The sequence below is a fragment of the Hyperolius riggenbachi genome, chromosome 5 (assembly GCF_040937935.1).
Source record: "Hyperolius riggenbachi isolate aHypRig1 chromosome 5, aHypRig1.pri, whole genome shotgun sequence".
Lineage (NCBI taxonomy): Eukaryota > Metazoa > Chordata > Amphibia > Anura > Hyperoliidae > Hyperolius > Hyperolius riggenbachi.
The window spans coordinates 89,084,974-89,104,206 of record NC_090650.1 but is presented as its reverse complement, the minus strand read 5'-3'; the positions used below and the strand labels follow the sequence as shown (position 1 = coordinate 89,104,206).

The 19,233-nt window shown below is 45.7% G+C and overlaps 1 protein-coding gene across 4 annotated transcripts in view; it reads left to right on the top strand.

Annotated features, from left to right (window-relative positions):
• LOC137518306 (ATP-binding cassette sub-family B member 5-like) overlaps nt 1-19,233 on the top strand; it is a 232,054-nt gene that overhangs the window by 94,163 nt on the left and 118,658 nt on the right. Inside the window, exons 26-28 of one of the 4 annotated variants that reach the window (XM_068235977.1) lie at nt 4,542-4,748; nt 8,887-9,033; nt 11,070-12,221. The exons of the other annotated variants lie outside the window; for them this stretch is intronic. Coding sequence (XP_068092078.1) covers nt 4,542-4,748; nt 8,887-9,033; nt 11,070-11,267 — 552 coding nt within the window. The 3' untranslated portion in view covers nt 11,268-12,221. Of the gene's footprint in view, nt 1-4,541; nt 4,749-8,886; nt 9,034-11,069; nt 12,222-19,233 lie in introns of those variants that run through there. 4 annotated transcript variants of the gene reach the window in all.

The following is a 19,233-nucleotide window of genomic DNA, read 5'->3' as shown; positions in this document are numbered from 1 at the left end:
GTATGTACAGTACAGATGTAATAGGGGAATAAGAACTTGCCTGCTATCTGTTTTTTATGTCTATCCACTTTTTAGCCGTGTTCAATTATAAATCGCAAGTGCTATCGCAAGTGCTGAGCAATTTATTGAGCTATTTTGAAAGTGTTGTTCTAAGCACCTTCAGAGCGATTTGCACTTAGAAAAGTGCTTTTCTAATCGCTTTTGTGTAACTTTTTTTTCACTTCCTCACGTTAGTCAGGAAGTGAACTCTTTGCCCCGGAAATGAATAAATACAATGCTCATTCAAAGCGCTCGGAAAATCGCCTTTTAAAGCGATTTTTCATGCACTTAGCTATTTTCCTATCATTTCTATTAAATCGCAAACGCTCTTAAAATGGTGCAGGAGCCACATTTGCGATTGGATAGAAAGCTCATCGCTCATGTGAGAACACTCACATAGAGCAACATTGCAGAAGCACTTTTAGGGTGAAATTGCTTAATGTGTGAACACGCCCTATTAGGGAGAGCAAACACAGGGCAATCTATTCTGTTTTTGTCTTCCTGGGCATATGTGAGAGTGACTGATGGTGCTTCTGACATGTTTGTCCTGCTTCCAACTGTCATTTTACAGTGCTGATTTGCAAATATAACAACAAACTGCTTTCTGTGAGCACCAATCCTTTCCAAGCATGAGGCTCAAGGCTGCAGGTCTGTCTCTCTCACCAGAGAAGCTGTTGAAGGTTAACTGAAGACCGGTGCCCAGCCCACTAATCCTGTCACTGGTATCACATATCTTGTGTCAGTAATGGTGACAGCTGGCCAATATGAGCAGCTTAGTGAGGGAGAGGTGGGAACACTTTACAACTCATGCTTAAAGTGACACTGAAACGAAAATAAACGTATGATATAATGAATTGTATGTGTAGTACGGATAATTAATAGAACATTAGTAGCAAAGAAAAGAGTCTCATACTTTTTATTTTCAGTTATATAGCTTTTTTTTATAATATTGCATCATTCTCTAAAATTTGCAGTTTGCAAGCTACACTGTATTTTAAACTATGAACCAGAGTAGACCTTATGACCCTTTGAACTTCTCTGCAGTAAAATCTTATCTGAAGTTGTCTTTCATTGTTTCTTTGATGTATAAGTACTTCAGAAAATAACACGGTTCGCTGACTAAATTAGTCGCAGAGCTCAGAGAAGCTCTTTTGCGTAGATAACAAGTGAAGTTTCTTAATTCTTTCTGAACTGGAAACAATTTGAGACTCATTTCTGTGCTACTAATGTTCTGCTTCTCAGCTGTACTACACATGCAATTCATTATATCATAAGTTTATTTTCACATCAAATTCCCTTTAAGTCTCCTTTGATACACATACTAAAAAGGCAGGTGTTAGAGCAGAGACATCAAACATGGAGCAATCAAAACATTGCAATATGTATATTGCTTTCACAAGTTTCCCTTGCTTCACATGCTTTGAACACAGACAGGTCCACTTAAAACTGCTCAGAGCAGCTTTCTTTACAAACATTAGAATAACTCAGAGACTGGCGGGCCTGACTGATAATAGCTATGCCTGCTCCAGTAAAAATCCTGTGTAGGCTCAGAGGACAATCTCTACTGCTGTGCTGATGCTGAATAATGCTCCACTCCACAGCTACTGCTGACTTTTTAGAGCCAGGATCTCCGATAGGAGGCAGCAAGGAGGGGTCACTTTAGTGCAGGCTCAGATTAGTTTTGGCAGCCACTCAGTGTATAGTAGGAATCTGTCTTTGGGATAATAATAATAATCCAAACATCTGTATATCGCTTTTCTCCTGTCGGACTCAAAGCGCTCAAGAGCTGCAGCCACTGGGACGCGCTCAAGAGGCCACTCTGCAGTGTTAGGGAGTATTGCCTTGAACTCCTTACTGAATAGGTACAGACCCTAAGCCAGGTTTTGAACCCTGGTCTCCCATGGCAAAGGCAGTGCCCTTAACCAGTACACTACCCAGATTGTGCTTCTAGTACACAGCTCTGCATACCCACAGCATTTTCCATGCCTCTGATAAACATGCTGGCCTTATAGAACAGTGCCTTTCTCTCTACTGCATCTGCCTCTGAGATTTATCTCTCCTAATGCATCTCTCTGTCAGGCTGGGTTCACAATGCTGCCTAAAATGGTCTATCCACAGACTAGTATGGGTTACGTGCCAAAGGGTATGGGTTATGTGCCTGGGTAATATGGCGCCTATGGCAAACACTTGTATTGACACTTATATTGCGCCCCCCCAATACATTTGTTATCAGTCCTCAGCACTAGTGATGGGCCCACGGATAGAAAACTAGCCGAATGTGATTCTAATGAGGCTTAATTGCCTCAGGTGTGCAGCTGGGAAGTAATTACCCAGATGTTCGGGGTTTCTATGCGTATCACAGCCTCGCACGAGTCCAATGGGATGCGTTCCACGTTTCACTACTGCGCACTTCCTCCTTCCGGCCGAAGGAGGAAGTGCGCAGTAGTGAGTCGTGGAACGTGTCCCATTGGACGCGTGCGAGGCTGTGATACGCATTGAAGCGTCGGACATCTGGGTAATTCTCTCTTTCCCAGCCGCACACCTGAGGCAATTAAGCCTCATTAGAATCACAGATTCGGCTAGTTTTCTATCCGTGAGCTCATCGCTTCTCAGCACACGACAATGTCCCTGTTCCCCCAACACATGACACCCCTGTCTATGTCCTTCAGCATGACAACCTTGGCAGATAAAAGCCCTGTCCCTCCCAGCACATGACAACCCTGTCCCTCTGCTTCCCCCAGCACACTACATCCCTGTCCTCCAGGAACATGATTCCCCTGTCCCTCTGTCCCCCCAACACATGACACACCTGCCCACCCAGCACATGAAAAACCTGTCCCCCATCACATGACACATCTGTACCCCAGCATGACCCCCCCCCCCCCAGCACATGCCACTCTTGCACCTCCCAGCACATGAAACACCTGTCCCTCTGTGCTCCCCCAGCATGACACCCCTATCCTCCCCTAGCACATGCCTGTCCCCGAGCGCAACTCCCCCCCAGCACATGATACCCCAGCACTGACCTCCTCCTTCAGCACGAGACCCCCCAACGGCTGGTACAGGTGTTTGGCAGCCTCCACCAGCCTGCTGAGGCTCCCTTGTCCTCCTGGGAAATTTGTGGCTCGAGAGGGAGGGAGGGGGCAGACAGCCCTGAGCTGATGTTATGCAGGAGAACAGAGGCGCCAAAAGGATAAAAGGAAGCTAAATGAGCTTAAAAACCAAATTCTTGGTAAATAGAGGAGGTAGTGGTGGACTTACCTCCTCCAAGTAGACACACAACGACTGTAGTAAAGACAGTCAGTATATTTTATTTATGAACTCCAAATATGCAATGCGTTTCGCAGGTTTGATCCCGCTTCATCAGGCAATAGCAACGGAGCAATAGCATTTGTGGTCAGTAGAAGAGCCAGGCACCTCTGCCTGCGAAATGCGTTGCATATTTGGAGTTCATAAATAAAATATATTGACTGTCTTTACTACAGTCGTTGTTTGTCTACTTGGAGGAGGTAAGTCCACCACTACATCCTCTATTTACCAAGAATTTGGTTTTTAAGCTCATTTAGCTTCCTTTTATCCTTTTGGCGCCTCTGTTCTCCTGCATAATATTGAGTCCACCCTGGGCGGAGGGTTGAACCCCCTTTTTCTCATCTACAGAGAGCGACTTCTTATTTCTGAGTGGGGTCAGGAAAATCTCCCCACCTGCCTTTACAGTGCTTGTCTAATGGTAACCCTGGTTTGTGAGTAATAATATTTACTCTATCTAGTAACCATTTACCAGTACATATTACACTATTGGGGCTCTTGGTGTTTCTTGTTTTTAGCCCTGAGCTGATGGCAGAGGAAGTGCAGGATTCCAGCCAGCACCGCATCAAATGACCAGCAGCACGTTCTGCACATCTCTTCTCACGGGCAGGCCACATTCGCTAATGCGATGCACCTTTCAACACGGTGGCAGCTGGAGTCTGGTCGGGGGGTCGTGGTCGGGGCGAGGAGCAGTGCAGAACTGAGCCAACACAGAGGTCGTGGCGACAGGGGCAGACATGGCACCCATGGCGATGTAGCGCCCATGACACAAGCCATGCCTGTACCCCTCTGGAAACGCCACTGTTCCGTGCAGACTTACAAATTGTGTCAGTTGCAGTGACGGAATGCAAACTACGCTCAGATTACTAACAATGACTGTAAGGAGTCCATATCAGTGAGTTATTTTCACTAACGGGGGCTGCTAAGGTTTTTCGTGACCCCAAACACCCCTCCCAGTCAGAGGCACCTTCTCCTGTATTAATAGCTAAATGTTGCCCCCCCCCCCCTGCCAGAGCCTGAGTGGGCACTATGTATATGACCATGTTGCTTGGCACATTCTGCCGCATGGTCGTATGGTTGACATTTTGTGTGTTGTGGTGCAATGCGACGGGGGCAGGGTATCACACCATTCACATAATATTCCAAGAACACATGAGTTGAATTCCTGTATTGTCTTATGTTTTGTGTACTTGCAGCTATTTGAGGATATCGATGTGAAATGTTTAAACGTGCAATGGCTCCGATCCCAGATTGGCCTTGTGTCCCAGGAACCCATACTGTTTGATTGCAGCATTGCTGAGAACATTGCCTATGGGGACAACTCTCGCCTGGTGCCCATGGAAGAAATACAGCAAGCTGCCAAGGCGGCCAATATTCACGCCTTTATAGCAGACCTACCCCAGGTACTGAAACCAAAGAGAAATGTGCAAAATATTCACACTTAAATTGGTAAACCCCTCTGAGGGACTGTGAGCAGCATGAAGTGTTCAGTGTACTTTGTGAAGTGCTGCAGAAAATGTCAGCATTTTTTAAAGAGAACCGAGGCGGGGTTCTGACAATGAAATCCATGTACAGAGGCTGGGTCTGCCTATACTGCCCAGCCTCTGTTGCTATTTCAATCCCCCCTAAGTTCCCCCTGCGCTCTGCAATCCCCCATAAATCACAGCCAAGCTGTGCGGGCTGTGTTTACATCTGTACTGTCACTCTGTGTGCTCCCCCCGCCTCCTGCATAGCTCTGGTCCAGCCCGCGTCCCTTCCCTCCAATCAGCGGGGAGGGAAGGGACGTGGGCGGGGACCGGAGCTATGCAGGAGGCGGGGGGAGCGGCAGACTGACAATACAGAGGTAAACACAGCCCGCTGCGACACGCTGTGTGTCGACAGTGCGACTGTGATTTATGGGGGATAGCAGAGCACAGGGGGGGCTTAGGGGGGATTGAAATAGCAACAGAGGCTGGGCTGTATAGGCAGACCCAGCCTCTGTATGTGGATTGCATTGTCAGAACCCCACCTCGGGTTCTCTTTAAATGCTTCAAGGGAACCTTAATCGACCTGTAAAAAATGAGTTTAACTTACCTGGGGTTTCTACCAGCCCTCTGCAGCCGCCCTGTGCACGTGCTGTCACTGAATGATCCTCCAGTCCCCCGCAGCACCCTGTCTTTCAGCTGGGCGACTCAGAAAGTCAAACACCACTGCACATGCATGGCCCTGACTGCGTGTCCTCGATTGCGCTCCCATCCTCGGTAGTGTTCTGCGCATGCACAGTAGAATTTCCCCGTACTGCACATGCGCACGGTGCTCCTATCCACGGGAGCACGATCAGGAGAGCACATCCAACTGAAAGAGGGGTGCTGCGAGGGGCTGGAGGATCGCACAGTGACGGCACGGGCACAGGGCGGCTGCAGAGGGCTGGTAGAAACCCCATGTAAGTTAAACTCATTTTTTACAGGTCGATTAAGGTTCCTTTTAACATAATAATAGTCATTTGGACTTATCTTTGTCATAGCTACTAAAGGTGCACATACATCACTTGACTTGGCAGCCGATCGAGCATCCGATTCTATAATTATTATTGAATCGAATGCTGCCACAAGCATGCCTGATCGATGAGTCGATTAATTTTAGGCTGAAATTGGTTGAATGTATGCTGCAAGATGCCGATCGGGTGCTGTAACGATTGGTGTTAGCAAGAACAGACTTCTGATTATCAAGTGATCTGCAGTATCACCTATAATCAGATATATACCGGATTATATGGTGATCTGCAGAATCACCAATAATACGGGTATATAAATACTGAAGTGTAACTCGTGAGTATACCACTTTAATGCACAAGTGTAGTGATTGGTGCAACAGTATCTACTGATAGAGTTAACTGTACCTCACCAGAGGAGCTGGTGGGCACTATCAGTACAGCACTCCTCACCAGGGACAAGGGCTCCCTGGTGAGTGTAGAGAGGTCAGACAAATCGGTTAAGCAACAGACAGACTGAGCAAGTACAGAATTGTGAAGACAGAGACAAAACGTAGTTCAGGCAGAGTCGGCAACAGGATCAGATGGGCAGAGGTACTAAATCAGAAGGCAGAGACAGAACGTATTTCAGGCATGGTTGGCAACAGGATCAGATAGGCAAAGGTACAGAATCACTAAGAGTAAGATAGGTCAGAACTAGCCAGAGTCATACACAGTAAATACAATATAAGTAAATGCTAACTATAGATAGATGTATATAGCAAACACTGCATATACATCTATCATCCACAGGAACCTCTCTAGGTCTGAGGGCTAACACATAGTATTCGCAACAGCAGACAGTTTGCAAATGATTCTCGGAGGCTTAAGAAGCAGAGGAGACCCCAGAGCCGCGCCCACTCCAATCAGGGCCACCGTGAGTCACCTTTGATGTCAGCCGACCGGCCAGTCAGCTGACGCGCCTCCTCCCCGCATAAAGATCCTGGCGGCAAGCGCGCACACGCGCTAGAGACCCTCTGAGTCCAGCAGAGACACGCGTCCCTGGCATACTAGACGCCTGGGAAGCGGAGAACCCGTTAGGCAGGGACCCAGTAATGGCCGTGGTGCTAGACGCCCGAGGCACTGGGAGACTGGCATGCAGGGGATCCAGAGCAGCTGCGGTGGTACTGCGACGAACATGGCGGAACCCCTGGTGCTGTTCCCCCTAAAGTGAATGTGTCCCCAGCCTGTGCATTAAATAACTTACCTGTCCGCTGTCTCCCACCGCGGTCCCCATTCATCTTCCTCATTGCAGCTGGGCTTCCGTAAAGCATGCAGCACATGTGTGAAGTCATGCACACGCCACGTGCTTAATGTAGGAGGCCCGGCGGTAATGCCATAGGGGTGGTGGACAGGGCTGCTCAAATCCGATCCGGGAGACATCCGGATAGTCGCTATCCGGATATCTCCCAGTAAACCTGGGCGGGAGTCAATCTTACCTGTCTGACGTCTTCTTCGTCCGTCCCTCGGCACCTCCCACGATGCGGTCCAAGCGGCGGTCACATGATTACAAACACTTCCTCCTTCCGGGTTGAAGGAGGAAGTGTTTGTAATCACGTGACGCGCATGGAGCGCATCGTGGGAGGCGCCGAGGGACGGACAAAGAAGACGTCAGACAGGTAAGATTGACCCCCTCTCCCCCCCCCCCCCCCCCCCCCCCCGCCCAGGTTTACTGTGAGATATCCGGATAGAAACTATCCAGATGTCTCCCGGATCGGATTTGAGCAGCCCTAGTGGCGGATGGGGCATCAGATGGCCGATTCCTGAGAGATTTCATATTTAAATCTCTCGGCAATCAATCTGCTGGTTTATTGGCAGGCAACAGATCAGATTCGATCAGAGAGGTCTGTCTCCTGGTCACACTGCCCATACATCATCTCATGTATGGGCACCTTTAGACAGCAAATTGCATTGCGATTGAAAGAAGTGGAAAATGAGAGTGTCTGCATAGGATGAACTTCATGAGTCTGATTCAATTACAACAATTGCTGAGGAATAATGGGAACCTAAAGTGAGAGTGATACAGAGGCTGTCACCTTCAATCACTAAAAGACAATGCCAGTTGCACGACTTCTGTGCTGATGCTCTTCCTCTAATATGTTTAAAGGATACCGGAGCTGAAGCAATGGGATTAAAAGAAGGATATAGAGAGGTGTGGGGAGCAGTGTAGAGGCGTAGCACTCCTTCGTTGCACTTTCCCCACCGTACCGCTGCAAAAGGTCCTTACCGGGCAATAGGCCCTTTCCCCCTTGTAGCTGACTGTCCCCATGCTTCTGTCCACACTGTAGTACAAGTATACTGCGTAGTATGTTTGATCCACCCCTTGTACTGCAGTGCCAGTGTGGAGGGAATGGTGGAATACAAAAGTGCAACGGAGGGGCAGTAAGTCTGCACTGCTCCACACACCTCCCTATAGCCTCCTTTGGTTACCATTGCTTAAAAGACAGGTCCAGGGTTGATAAAAAAAAAAAAAAAATCTACTTACCTCGGGATTCATCAAGGCCCTGGCAGCCTTATCTTTCCCTCGCCGCAGCTCTGCTCCCAACCAGTGTCCTGGAGTCCCCTCCATTTCAGATGCCACTCTCACCAGATCGGCATCTTATGCGCCTGCGCGAGTGTGCAGCCGTGCCGTTTGCGATCACACTCCTGTGGCTGGGAGAATTCTCTATGCAGGCACAGAACTCTCCAGGCCACGTGAGCAAGCAGCACGGTCACACACTCACGGCGAGGGACAGATGGGCTGCCAGGTACTGGAGGAAGCCCGAAGTAAGTAGTTTTTGTTTGTTTTTTTAAAGCCGGACCTGTCCTCTAAGTTTAGATATCCTTTTTAAGTCACTGGCCCAGAATGAGCATGCAGATCAGATGCTTTGGCTCTGGTCTGACTCCGCTAGCCGAGGCTTGCTGCAGGTGTGTGACTCAATGTACAGTATGAAGGTCACCTACAGTCTCTGCATAGCACAGCTTTTATGTGGTTTTAAATCAAATACTGAATAACTTAGCACTTGTGTTTCTTACTCCTCCATTATGCTTAGAAATACAACACAAAAGTTGGAGACAAAGGAACTCAGCTATCAGGAGGACAGAAGCAGAGAATAGCCATCGCCCGAGCTCTTATCAGATCTCCAAAACTGTTATTGCTTGATGAAGCCACCTCAGCTCTGGACAACGAAAGTGAAAAAGTAAGCAATAACTCAAAATATATTAACCACTTCACAACTGAGGGGTTTTACCCCTGGAGCACCAGAGCAATTTTCACCTTTCAGCGCTCCTTCCATTCATTCGTCTATAACTTTATCATTACTTATCGCAATGAACTATATCTTGTTTATTTTGCTACCAATTAGGCTTTCTTTATGTGGAACATTATGCCAAGAATTATTTTATTCTAAATGTGTTTTAATGGGAAAATAGGAAAAAATGTAAGTACGCTCACAGGAAGTTCATTGAGGCTGGGAAACTTTTTTTTTTTTTTACAATCATCACGCAGCTTCTCACGGAAGCATGCCGATCATTGCTGCGGGGAGTTAGATCAAAGGAACAGTTTTCCCATTCATTGATCTCCAGGTGAGCGGCTGGTGGCGTGCACGAGTGCAGGTGCGCGCGCACGAGCGAGCGGGAGCGCGGTCAGCGGCGGGGGTGCGTGTATCTACGCTCCTGGTGGGGAAAGGATGTAAAAAGGAGTGTAGATACAGGCACCAGTGGTGGTAAAGTGGTTAATACCAAGTATGTGTTTTTCTCGTGTTTCCCAGTGTCTCCATGTTTTAAAACTATTTTGTATCCAATTATGTCCAATGTTATGATCTGTTCATCCTCCGACATGGGGATATAAAAGGAACCTGAAGTGACAAAAAGTGCCCCTAGGGCATGGGTGTCAAACTGAAATAGATAGTGGACCAAGGTTGAACACAGAGACCAAGTTGTGGGCCAACCTCAATGTCTAGTGGCCTCCTCCCTCCCTTTTAAAGTTCCCTGGTGTGTAGTGACTCCTCCCTTCCTAATACAGTATGTTGGTGTCTAATGCCTCTTCCCTCCCCCACACAGTGCCGTGGTGTTTAGTGGACTTCCCCCTCCACTATACAGTTCCCTGGTGTCTAGTGACTACCCTTCCTTCCCTATACAGCTCCCTGGTGTCTTGTGCTTTCCCCCCTCCCTCTGCCATTTGGCTTCCCTGGTGATCTAGAGCTTTGCCTCCAATATAGCATCACTGATGGTCTAGAGTGGGCCAAACATAATGCAAAGTTAAGTGGGGAAACCACTTGGGGGTCAAATTTGATGGCTCTGAGGGCCAGATTTGGCCCCCGGGACAGAGTTTGACATATGTGCCCTAGGGAAGCCTTTGGATTGCAACTCAATGTTTTTCTAATGGGCACAATTTGTGGCAAAGAAGGTAAATTTGGGTGCCCAGCGGCACTCGATAAAATTGCAGGAGCGGAGGCATGCCGATATACAAATTGAGGTATTACATAGAGGGTGGCCAGATTTACCTTCTTTGCTGCATCTCACGTCTTTGCGGCGGTGGTAGGTTAAAGTGAGTGTCCAAGCAAAAAAAAAAAGATCCACTTACCTGGGGCTTCCTCCAGCCGCGTGGGACACGTGGTCTGGCCAACGTCATCAGGACGGTTCTGCGCCTGCGTCCAGACCATGTGACCTGCGCAGAGGAGCGCAGAAGACGCCGACCCAGTACCCGACCTGGCGAGGTTGGATTCTGCAGCAGAGAAGCCCGGGAGCCTCCGGAGCTGCGGCGAGAGCACAGGATGGCTGCCACGGGCTGGAGGAAGCCCCAGGTAAGTGGATCTTTTTTTTGTTGTTCTTGGATGTTTCCTTGAAGGTTAGAGGGGTAAGTGTTAAGTGGGGGGTTGAGTGTTAGGCATCGGCAGATGGATGTCTTAGGGTTAGGCATCGGTAGAGGAGGGTTCTGTGTCAGAGTAGGGTTAGGTTAAGACATATGTTACTATTGGAATTTAGTAGAATATCTGTAATTCTACTGGAAATCCCCCGCACCCTTTTTTTCCGGGTGCCTTTTTTCCCTGTACACCTCTCTGTCTGGCACCCATCCTACTTGTCCTATTTGGCCACTCAGAAAGTCAGAGCTATCCTAATGTGTCTCATTATATAACTATAGCTATATGTTATTTTCTGAAGTATAATGCATCAGCAGCACAAGTGTTTCAGTCTACTACTACTAATATCTATTTACTGTTTCACTTTCACAAAGGTTGTCCAGCAAGCCCTGGATCAGGCCAGGAAAGGAAGGACCTGTATTATGATCGCCCATAGACTGTCTACAGTGCAGAACGCCGATCTCATTGTGGTCATGAAGAATGGCAAGATAATAGAATCTGGAACTCATCAACAGCTTTTGTCAAACCGGGGGGCATATTACCAATTAGTAAATGCGCAAACTATAACCTAACATTTATGCCAATGTTTGCATCTGCTGAAAGCTTTAAAAGTGCCTGTATGCACTGATGCTAGTCCTTTTAGACAGCCTAGTTGAATGTCAAGAGGTCGGTTTTCAACTGGCTTGAACACTGGCTATTAGTATAATGGAAGAAATACTAACCATTAAAGTGAAATCCCACTGTTTCTAAAAATGTTAGTTTCTAAAACTGACTGTAAGCCCAAAGAGTTTTCTTTTTCTAGCCTGCAATTTTTACTCTTTGGTTCAGTACAGCCAACCCACATATTTTCTCTTCTTGTATGGGTAATTAGATGCACAGAGCAAGAACAACTGTTGCTTATTTCCACACCTGCACTAACTTTGATTGGCAACAGCTCTGAGCCTGAGGGTACATACACATATCCAGTTTTGATTGGCCAGTTTCACCACTCGCATTTAGTCAGAGAGCTAACCTACAAAATCTGTTCATAGTATTCAACATCTGTTGGGGCTCATACCACTTAGAAGTGGTAAAATTGGGCAATCATTGGCCAATTAAAATTGGACTTGTGCATGCATCTTAAAGGTGGCCACACACGTTATAATTTTTTTAATTCAATTCGACCAATAAGATCAAATTTTTTGGTTTATTGGAATTTTTGAAAAAAAATGTTAGATTTAAATTTTGGGAAAAAATTTTGGGAAAAAATATTGTAAATGGCGAAAAAGTTGCGCTCAGGAGGTTTTGCCATTTTGTGCCCCCCAGGCCCCCTCAGAGATCCAAAGGCTGAACACCGTATAGCTAGTACTAGGCTAGCTAGTAGAAATGCCCGGCGATCCCCGCCGCTCCCCCATTAACACATTACCCAGCCTGGATCCAGCGATCGGCGCAGCCTCCACGCACAGCTCCGGTCTTCACTATGTGGAGGATCGCACATGACGTCATGACGTTGCCGACGTCATGCGCAAACCCATCGCTGGATCCAGGGGGGGGGGGGGGTAACGTATAAACGGGGGTATCGCAGGGGATTTGGGAGTAACGGACACTTTGACTAGCTAGCTTAGTGCTAGCTAAAGGGTTTACTGCAGTCAGAATAAATTAAGCATGGGGGCCTCCTGATCAGAGAAAGTGGTATGCCCGACACAGTGTCGGACATACCGCTAAGGAGGTTAATCAACCTTTAATTAATTAACTTAATTAACCTTCACTTAATCATTTTGCATTTTCATAGAACTACATTTTTCCAACGACAATTTACCACTAATTTCAATCTCTGTACATCTATCAATATCTCATGTGATTATCATTCTCTGTTTAGCATTACAATTACCACTGAACACCACATTGTTACAAACTGCATTTACCTCACTTTATTTTACTTCAGACACTCAGTAATTTCTGTTTATTAATGACATAAGTAAACCAAGTACAAAACAGATGCATATTATAACTCTACATAAAAAAACAATTCCAAATATATTATTTTCATACTACATACCATAACATACTCTTTCTATCTTTTCATTATATACATATATACACACACACTCTTTTCACTCTCTCTAATTCCATCCTCTTTGTTGTTTATACAAACAACAACGTTTGGTATGTACTGTGAATAGTTATACACAATTTATTCTGGTTGAATACAATTTGACAGTCCATCACACACCATACAATTCCAGGTAAAATTGGTCTAAAATTTTCAACATGTCCAATCTCGAAAAATTGGAAATTCAATTAGATTCCTCAGACAAAAACAAAAAAAAACTTTACATTTTTCAGTACAACTAATCATTTTAATCTAATTGAGGTAAAATTGAACATAAAAATTGTAACATGAATGGCCACCTTAAATCTTGAAACAGGTTGTTAATATTAGTGTGGAGTAACTGAGTATGTATATAGTATCCTGTATGTGCCATTAATCGGAACAATATGTGGAGCTGACTACACAGGAAGTCTTACTTCTAAACAAAACTGGGGTTTCACTTTAATTATTTATTATCCAGTGCACTTTACTGAATTCAGTAAAAGCTATGACAGTAATTATTGAATCCAAAACTAACTTTGCTATATTATTATTATATATTTATGTAGTGCTTACATCTTCCACTGTGCTTTATAGAGTACATTGTCATGTCACTAACTGTCCCTCAGAAGGGATATATGGGTGCATGAAATAGAGGCAAAAGGAAAAATGGGTGCCGGGTGAAGCCAGTATAAGTATAAACGATAAATGGGTGCCAGGTGAAGCTGATATAAATGATAAATACCGTTGTGAATTGGGCACCAAATGAAAACGAACAAATATTTACAGCGGTAATGATGATAGTAAATTGGTAAATATTACCGTTATTTTACTATAACTAAACCTAACCCTACTCTTACACAGAACCCTTGCTCTACCGGAGCCTAACCCTAGAACCCCCTTTCCTGACGCCTAACCCTAAAAAAACCCTTCCTGACACCTAACTGTAGAACCCCGCTTCCTGAAAACTAACCTTAAAATCCCCCTTCCTAATCCTTTCATTTGCAAAATGATAATTTTCAGAAACCATATATACTTGCATAGAAGCCGACCGGCGTAGAAGCTGAGGTACTGAGAAGCCAGGAAAAAGCGATTCACATATAAGCCCCCTCCCAGTATAGCCCACTCCACATTAGCCAGATGTGCCCCAGTACAAGTCAGCACCCCTCCCCATAGAATCCCTGATCATTGCACCACTGAGTTGACACGTTGCTTGCACGCTGTACTCCACAACCCGGGGACACAGGTAGCCTTGAGCAGCGCACTCTGAACACCATATTGCGGTGGAAGGGGGCCACAGACACAGCACGGAGCCAGCTGGCATAAGCAGGATCAGTAGTGCTCGATCCTTACGCTCCTCTGCCAGTAACAAAACCTGCTCCACCATCCGTTCTCCTCCACTGACTCGCATATAAGCCGTGGGGGTAACTTTTCAGCACATTTTTTGTGCTGAAAAATTAGGCTTATAGGCACGTATATACAGTAAGAATAATTTGTAAATGCAAAAGACAAATAATTTCAAACACAATACATTTCTATATTTGAACAATAACAATTTTAAAAACTATAACTTTTTCTAATTTGCAAAATGATAATAAGCAGGCCCCCGAATTTCTGCTTTGGGCACCCAATTGCCGATATTTTGCACTAGCGCCTATGGGGCGCCCAAATTGTCCATACAAATTTCCTGCTTCCGGATATACCATACATATACTGTATATGATAATAGGTTGTTTTCCACCTATAATCATATAATTATGAACACAGTCTGCATGGCATGTGTATGTTTTCTTAAAAATGTCAAATAGAATACAGATATTTTAGAAATAACAGCATAATATGATCATAGAAGGCGTGTGCAGCAGCAGCAACACTGTGGCCAGTGAACAGTGTGTTATATATTACATGAACAATAAAGATGCTCTGGCCCTATTCACAGTGGTGCATTGCGGTGCGGTATATGGCCACTTTGTAACGCGGCTTACCGCACTGCAATGCACCACCTATGCGATGTTCACACTTGGTCAATATTGAGTTGCTCGTCTTCAGAAGTGCTTGGGGACTATTCAACCAGTTGGTCAAATATGTGCAACAGGGCCGATAGGACTGGAACGAGGGGACCACTAGAGGAATGGGAACGCTCTCTAGGAGTCAGAGCCCTCCCTCTCTTTAGGTGAGTATCAAACTTTTTTAATTTGTGTCAGTATCACTTTAAAAAGAACCTGGGTTGAGATAAATGCTTTATTTACTTTTAAACAATACCAGTTGCCAGGCAGTCCTGTTAATCTCCTTGGTTGCTGTAGTGTCTGGATCACACACCCATAACAAGCTCCGTATGCACGCTCTCAGCTAAGCACATCGTTCGCCTCCTTTACTCCTCCCACTGGAAACCGCTTCATCAAGCAACACACCATCGTCCCTCCATAGCAGCAGAGCGTGTTGCACGTCTCTAGGCTAGCAACACCTCTATACAGCACTCTGCCCTGAACTGACCGAGTCCCGATCCCTGCAGTTGACATTCTTTGTGCATGTGTACTAATTGTGACAGACAGTTAGTGATGTAATCTGATATACTCTGCAAAGCACCCTGGGAGATGTGTCCGCACTGTGCAAATGTTTCATTTTCTTGGCTCCAGGAGAGTGAGTGCAAGCGTTACACCCATGTCACATGGGTCTCAGCAGTGGCAAGCTTCCATGTTTTTCTGATGTCCAGTCTAAACATGGAAGGAAATTATGGTGCATTGTTATCGTTTAGGTTATAAACAGGAGTTATATTTATAGCTATAGTTATTTTTATAGTTATGGATGTAGTTATAGTTAAATTATATGCTTTCTAAAATAATAAAATACATATTTATCAGAAAACAGGCTTGTAGTGATTACTTGAAGGGTAAATCCACAGGGGCTTGATGATTTTAATGATAAGAAATGTCACCTCAACATAAGGAAAGATATATATATATATATATATATATATATATATATATATATATATATATATATATATATTAGAAACTTGCTGGTAGTATAATTCACTCTTGATAAGAGACCTGTTGATCTCCACTAACATTTTTGATTCACATTGCTGTTATTTCCCGGATCGTCACTCAGACAGCACCCCTGGAAGAGACTTGTCTCCCTCCCCACCGTGGACAGGAACTGCAAAAGAATAATTTGCATAAGCGACAGGCAGCCTGCTATATAAGCTACTTACTTTCTGCTATACTTCAGTATAGTTTCCTGCCCCGGACGGAGCGGAGGGAGAGGTCTCCAGGGTGCCATCCATGTCAGTCGGCAGGGGCAGCATTTTTGCAGTAGATTTTTCATTGCAAAAGTGGTTTCTAAGGCTGGATTCATAGTGGTACGCTGCACAATGCATGCATTAAAATGTGTGCGAACTGCAATGGCGATTGGCGAATGGCCATAGACATTAATAAAAGCCATGCAGCAAGTTCCAATAACGCGATCAGTTACAATGCAGTACTGTGAACAGGCCCATAGAATTGTATGGGCAGTGAGTTGAATTATTCTGCAGTGCAACAGATGACACTGTGAACTATCCCTAATGAGTCCAAAAGATGGCTGTAGACTGCAATACATCCAATGTCAAAGAAGGTGCAGAGGATTCAGAGAACATGCTATATTCACGCTGTGCGCAGCATTGGGCTGTGTTGTCATATGCAAACTCATTGTGCATCGGACCTCGCAACCACAGGCGTCTCACCCACCAGGCAGCTATAAATTCTTGCCTAGAGCGGCAGGAGGAGCCAGGAGCGCTGCTGAGTAGTGAGAGAAGAAATGCTTCTCAGCCCACTCAGGTATCAGTTTACACAGCAGCAGTTAACAGCAGCGCCTGACTGGACTCATAACTGATTCACTGACTGATTCATTCAGTTCCTTCAGCTCATTGATTCAAAGAACCACAGTAATGAGTCAGTGAGAGAAGACTCCGAGTACAGCATCAGCTCCTGAGTCCTGACTCTTCACTCTGATTCATTCAGTTCCTCTCTCTCTGCTATTGGTAACTGCGTGGATGTAGAGACTGAGCATAGCAGGATTAGCAGCCTGGCATGGACTGCCCCCCAGGCCGCCTTTTATTCAGTGATTTAGGGCTGGTCTGGTGTCTGGTGTATTCAGGTTTGTTGTTGTACAGCAATGTGAAACACTAGGCACACTGATAAAAGTGCAATTAGAGGACAGGCAAGCTGGTAAATATACACAGCATGATGCAGAGCTTGCCTGGAGGGTCCGTGGGAAAACATCTGTCTTGTCTCTCCCCATTGTTATAATAACTGCATGTGCAGATAAGATGTTAAACAGGTTGAAAAGTTTTGACAGTCCCTAGACTCCAGGAGGGCTACTTTCTGACTTGTGTGGGAGACTGGCAGGGACAGCAGTCCTATTACTGGCAACTAGTCTCTGTGTAATGTGGGACTGCAATACAGATTAGCTCTCTGCTCCATCTCCTGCTATTCTCAGTCTCACTCCACTCCTCTCTCTGGGCTAGTGCACGACAAAAATCGCAATAGCAATCGCAAGCAATTTGCAAATGTGACTTGATAATTTGGGCTGAGGCTGCCATGATAACGGGCCTCAAGTCTATGTTTCCCCACAGGCCAAAAGGTCCCTGTCGTCCCCTGGTAGCAGCATAGTGTGTATGTATAGTGTATATCTACTGTGTGTATAGTGTGTGTGTGTGTGTGTGTGTGTGTGTGTGTGTGTGTGTTTGTGTGTGTGTGTGTGTAGTGTGTGTACTGTGTGTGTGTACTGTGTATAGTGTGTGTACTGTGTAAAGTGTGTGTACTGTGTGCATGTGTATATTGTGTGTATGTGTGTGTGAGTGCATGCCGCAAAAAGTATATTTTATGGTGAAACGCTCTGCTGCATTACAACTATTTTCTGGTGAACCCATGCCGCAATAAGTGTATTTTCTGGTGAAACGCTGCTGTATTATGATTTCCGGGGGTCTTGGGGGTGGGGTTCACCACAGGGGTGGTGTTCACCACGGGGGTGGGGGGTATGGGGCTGGGGGCAATCACGGGGGGGCCACAGGATTTCTCGCCTGGAGTGACAAAATGGCTAGAGAAGCCCCTGCTCCCAACTTACTGCGATAAGGAGAGACACTCAAGACACGCCCATGCCACACCCCTAATCACACCCCTGGTCACACATACCATAAAGACTTTATAAGAGAAATATGTTTTATTCAAACTATACTGGTCCTTTCTATCCTGGTTCATTTTCCTTCATATTAACGTTTGGAAAAAATAAATATATCAATTTCAAAGGGTGGGAAAAACCCAAAATTCCTATCTCAAAAAATTAGCATATCATGAAAAGGTTCTCTAAACGAGCTATTAACCTAATCATCTGAATCAACTAATTAACTCTGAACACCTGCAAAAGATTCCTGAGGCTTTTAAAAGCTCCCTGTAACGATCGGTGTAACACAGAGAGGGTCTGATTATTGGTGATCTGCAGTATCACCGAGAATACAGATATATACCCGATTATTGATGATGATCTGCAGTATCACCGATAATCAGATATATCACTAACCTCTGGACACCGGAGAGATATGAGTGTTTTGGTGCAACAGTAAATACTTTGAGAGCAATACCTGGAGAACAGGTATCAGAGCAGTAGGCTATACTGCAAAAGAGAACAAGTGCCTTCCAGTAACCTGAGAATCTCCCGAAGGGAGGGGCCAGGCCAGGAGATGGAAGGACCAGAGCGTTAGTGACACCAATAGGAGTGTGCCACTAATGATCTGTGAACTATCTCTAAGGTAGGGAGATAGCTCTCGAGGTCGGGCAAGCCAGGTCGGCAACACACGGACAGATAAGTACAAAGACAGGAAACAGATTCAGTAATCCTAAAACATGCAGAGTTTGGCAACAGAATATCAGATATAACGAAGTACCAAATCAGTAATCAGAAGAGTGGTCAGGAAAGCAGAAGGTCATAACAGATAATAAACAATGCCTAGTCTTGGTGTGAGCTCCGTGATCATCGACACCCTGGAACTAGTCTGAAGTATGACAGAATGGTAATACAATTCCCTAATCTGGGTGTGAGGTCCTTGATCATCAACACCCTGGAACTAGTCTGAAGTATAACAACTGGTAACACAGAATCTAACAAAAGGTCTGAGTGCTTCCACGTAGTGATCGCAACGGCAGACAACCAGTGAATGACTAGCACCCAGTATATATAGCACAGCGCTCTCCAGCGCCTCCCCTAAGTGCTGGACCAATGGGAACTGGTTGAATCGTCAGCTGACCGGCTTGGTCAGCTGACTCCCTTCTGGCTGTCATAAAAGTTCTGCCTCTCAGTGTGCGCGCGCGTCCTTCTGAACCTGTGTGGACTATCAGTCCCAGCCACACCAGCCATGTGTTGTGTACCACCCGCCGCGCTGGACGCGGAACCAGCCGCACCGCTATCAGGGCATGCGGCGGTTTCTCCGC